We start from the raw sequence: 4,718 nt of genomic DNA, 5'->3' as shown, positions 1-4,718 counted from the left end.
GTCTCACAACCTGCTACTAGAGAGGGTTCAAGTGCAGCTCAGGCCAGGAGTCAGGCTGGGTTGAGACCGGCTAGGATTCCACTCTGGCGGCGAACGCAGTGTCCTCCACAGCATCAGAGACGTCAACCACAAAGTCTCAGAGCCTTAGACTCAGGCTGCCTACACCGAACCCTGAGGACGGGCGGTTCTATCGCATTGTAGAGCCAGAGGGTGGCTGGAGGGGATGCCAGAGCTTCCAGAAACTAGAGCAGCTCTTCCTCTTTTATTAAGGTTTGGGACACTTGTACTAGCCTTAAGGAGGGCTGAGGTGAGCCAAGAGGCCGAGAAAGCTAGAATCGATGTCCCCCTCCCCGCGGATGGTACGGTCCAAACTGGGCGGGACCCGGAGGCCGGCGGCCCTGTCCCCGCCCCACTCCAGGAGGTCAGCGAGTGAGCGCGCGCCCCGCAGACCACGCCCCCGGCGCCGTCCCTGGCTCCGCCCCTCGAGCCCGTTCCTCTGCCACTGCGGGGAGACCTAGGCGGCTCTGCGGACGCAGCTCCTTCGCCGCCTTCCCCCTCCCGCCCGGTGCCCAGGCGGCTCCTGGTGGCGACGCTGTTCTGGGTGGGAGGCGCGGCCGGGCGGCAGCTGAGCTCTCCGCGCGGTGCAGCCAGCTCTCCCGCCCGCGCGGCGCCGTGACAGGTGCAGAGCCCCCGCCCGAGACCTACCTGCAGGGGCTGTCGAGATGCCCACCATGCGGAGGACAGTGTCGGAGATCCGCTCTCGTGCGGAAGGTGAGTGAGCGCCGCAGCAGGAGGCTGTGAGCCCAGCGTGCTTGGGGGCAGGTGCGAGCAGCCCGGGGTCCTATGTGTGTGTGGAGTGTGTGTGTGTGTGTGTGTGTGTGTGTGTGTGTGTGTGTGTGTGTGTCCGTCCGTCCGTCCGTCCGGGAAGATACACCCCCTCCTCCTTTTCCCAGTAGTCTGGCTGTCGCCCTTGGTCACCAGTGGACCCTTCCGCCAGCTCTGCCTTCAGCGCACTAGCAAACGCTTTCCAGGATCCAAAACCTCGGAATTTATGTGCTGGCGGGAGCCCCAAGGTTTCCTTTACACCGCAACGCGACTGTTCAGTCCTTGCCTTCCAGAGCCAAGAGCCCGGCTCTCCTCCTTCACCAACAGCGCGCAATCTTTGCAATCTTCCTGTTCCCAATCAGCTTGCCCATGCCCATGAATAGATCCCTCCAACCTACTATCTCCAGCGCCCACCATTGTGCTGCCCCCACATCACGGCTTCCCGAAGAGCCGGTTTGCCATTCCCAGGCGTCGCAGATTCTTTGATCCACAGTTCCCAGCATCTCTAGGCTGGAAAAGCCTTAATTGGGTTTGGGTGCTCGGTGGAGACCAGGCTGTGTTCCAGTCTTGCACTTCTGCCCCCTGCGGCTCACCAAGCTCTAGCTTGAGGTTTCATTTTTGTTTTTCCTTTTGCTTGAAGCCTGCACTTTGGCTGGCTGAACTGACTTGAGTAAGGTGCATGCTGCTTTCGTTGCTTCACCCAGGACCAGCTGTTGAGTGGTTCCACTTGTAGGAAGTGTGCAACAGATGCCCTAGGTTATGGGCAAGGGCGCTTTGGCAAAGACTGAAGTGCTGTGCACCCTGAGTGAGGAGGCCTCCTCCACCTCCTGTCTGGCGTGTGGGAAGCTTTTTCAGTAAACATCCCCCCTGGTTTTATTAGGGCAAAAAGGAACGGTCTACTTTTATTTTCTTTCTTTCGTTTGTCTGTTTTTCCATCCCAGTAACTCTGCCCTTCAGCGTTTTGGAATGGCACGATTTTGAGAAATAATCTATCTTGTTATGGTCACTGATTCTCATCCCTGCCCCCATCCTTACTTTTGACGGTGAGGTAGATAACATGATGGGGGTGGGAGTAGAATCGAGGAGAATAGGATTTCTGGGGGCGGGAGCAGGAAGAGCTGTAAGGACCTCATGTGAAAAATGGGGATTCTGGGCTCTAATATGTAGGCAAGAGACAAGGCGACACAGAAATCAAAACTGACCTGTATCTTAAGAATTTAGTATATGAATAATTTAATTTTTTCCATTTTGAGTGAAATGAATGAATGCACTAACTAACGTTTGAGCAACGGCAACAAATTGAGGATAACTGGCATTCAAATATTAGTTATCACACCAGTTGATGTTTCAAAATAACAGCAACCGGGGGAATGGAGGGAAGGGGAAGAAAGAAACACAACATAAAGCTCGCATCACCTTGAGAGAATTCCCATTAGCATTGAGGTGGTGGTAGGTAGGCACCTCCTGTGTTGTTCAGAGCACTTTCACCGCAGTTGCCTTATGGGATCTTGCAACACTCCTGGAGGCTGTTGAAAGTGGAGGATGATGGCTGAGGAAACCTGGCTCAGGGTGGCTCAGTGAGTTAATCAAAGGGAAAGAGCTAGTTCAGTGATTCACTTGTATCAGGGGCTCAGAAAAAGACAAGTGCTGCTGCCATTGAGTCTGTGTAGCCCTGAGTATCCATCGGTGTCAGGGTCCTTGTTCTAGAATGAATGAAGCTTCTTCCCCCCACCCCTCCCACCCCAACCTCACCCCTGTATTGGTTGATTTCACCTTAGTATGTGCCCGTTGCTAAATATCTCTGGGACTGTGGGCTGGGGTTGTGGCCTGTTGATTGGCCTTCCACAGGTTCCTCTCCTAGGGAACAGTGTCCTTTGACAGTTGCTTCTTGCTAAATAGGGCCTTTTTCTAAACTGCACTGGCCTTGGCCTCATTAGAACAGGATGGGCTCCTGACTCAAAGGCAGTCAAACCCCTAAGTGATTCACAAGCTTGAACGTAAGGTTACAAGTAGAGTGACAATTGAAGCCAAAGGGGGCGGAATTGAAGGGGCTTGTGGGAGAGAACACGGGTGGCTGTAGCGTGCCCTGAAAGTAATACAGAATTGGGCAGCAGGAACTGGATCAAGAGCAGAGAGCGGAAGCAGTCTAGTATGGAGGCCTGACCTTTGCGCTCTTCCCCAGTTTTCTATTCTGAATTCTATGCAGGGTTAAACCATTTCTCCTCCCTTGAAGTGACTTGTGTGCATTTCTGTTCCCTGAATCCAGATTGGCCCGATACACAGCTACTGTGCTCTTGTAAGTTTGTTTACAACCAAGGTGTAAAGGAACAGCTTAAATAGAGTGGGCAGCGGATCCTCTTCGTGGGTAGGTTGTTAATTGAACATGGACTTGCCTCGGGTGGCATACATCCTATGGAAGGTAGGACTTCCGTCTTGGCTTATTAACGAGCAGGTGAGTAGGGAGCACTGACTGCAGAGGCCTCTTGTCGTACCAGATCTGGGTGTGGAGAATCACAAGGGGGTCATGTTAAGTGTGGATTCTGATTCAGGAGGTCCAGGTGCTAGAACAGTTACCCTTAGGACAAAGGTCATGCTTCGAGCTGCAGACAGCCACCTCTTGAAGGACATTGCCATCTGTCTCTGAACTGGAAAGCGGTGAAGGTAATAATTATGGCTTAAAACAAATGGTTAAAATGGGCATGGCTTACATGAGACTTCAGGAATGTGGCTACAGGCTGAGGGAAACCTGGAAGGAGGAGGGTATAAGTTTGGACAGGTGGAGTTACTGCTGGATCAGAGCATTGTCAATGCCAAGTGAGTCATTCGGACACAGAGCTGAATGTTTGGACAAGGTCTTAGAGTTTGCCTAATCTAATTTCTCACTGGAGCATGATCCTAATATACAGTCACTGCCAGCCTTCCACAGCCACGGTGGAGCCAAATCCTTGTAACAAAGTGGCACCCCGAAGAACCATGTTAGATCTGTCAAGAAGCCTGTGGAAGGGGCAGGTGTTGTGGCTGATGGGTCATGGTGTCTGAACAGCAGAGAAAATGGGGACTGAGAACCAGAGAGAGTCTGGAGTAGGTCACTTGGTCAGTCAGCACATACCTGTCCAGTTTCTTTAGGTGTTAGGGGTACCTCAGTGTGCACATCTTAATGAAGAAGGAACAAAGCAAACCCCCCATCAGATTGTGGAATTTGTTATTTGATAAAAGTTGTTGGAAAAACAGCCAAGGCCAGATGTGTAAGGTGGGTGGATGGACTTGAGGACTAGGGAGGCTGGGTGGGCCAGCCTTCCTTGAAAAGGATGCGTAACGGAGGTATAAGAGCCTGCTGTAGACCTGGGGAGAGAGTGTTGCAGTTAGAGGGACAGCCAGGGCAGAAGCCTCAAGGCAGGGAGCCTGGAGTGTCACAGGAGCACAGAGGCTGAACTCTAAAGGGAGTGAAGGGCAGGAGACAGACAGACATATACAGACACACACACCCAGATACACACACACACACACACACACACACACACACACACATACACAGATATACACACACATACACACACGGATACACACACACACACATACACACACATACACACACACAGACACACAGACACACACACCCACACACACACACACACATACACAGAGATATACACACACATACACACACGGATACACACACACACATACACAGACACACACACAGATTCACATACACAGACACACACACACACACACAGATACACACACATACACACATATACAGACACACACACACACACACACACAGATATACACACACATACACACACGGATACACATACACACATACACAGACACACACACACAGATTCACATACACAGACACACATACAGATTCACATACACAGACACAC

The 4,718-nt window shown here is 51.9% G+C and overlaps 1 protein-coding gene across 4 annotated transcripts in view; it reads left to right on the top strand.

Moving 5' to 3' along the window:
- The first annotated feature begins 493 nt into the window (after positions 1-493).
- Atp8a1 (ATPase phospholipid transporting 8A1) overlaps positions 494-4,718 on the top strand; it is a 227,865-nt gene continuing 223,640 nt past the window's right edge. For all 4 annotated transcript variants that reach the window (XM_032915816.1, XM_032915818.1, XM_032915815.1 and 1 more), the window contains exon 1: positions 494-771. In XM_032915816.1, coding sequence (XP_032771707.1) covers positions 723-771 — 49 coding nt within the window. In that variant the 5' untranslated portion in view covers positions 494-722. The remainder of the gene's footprint in view (positions 772-4,718) is intronic.

Source organism: Rattus rattus, chromosome 11 (assembly GCF_011064425.1).
Source record: "Rattus rattus isolate New Zealand chromosome 11, Rrattus_CSIRO_v1, whole genome shotgun sequence".
Classification (NCBI taxonomy): Eukaryota; Metazoa; Chordata; class Mammalia; order Rodentia; family Muridae; genus Rattus; species Rattus rattus.
This window is presented reverse-complemented; position numbering and strand designations above follow the sequence as displayed.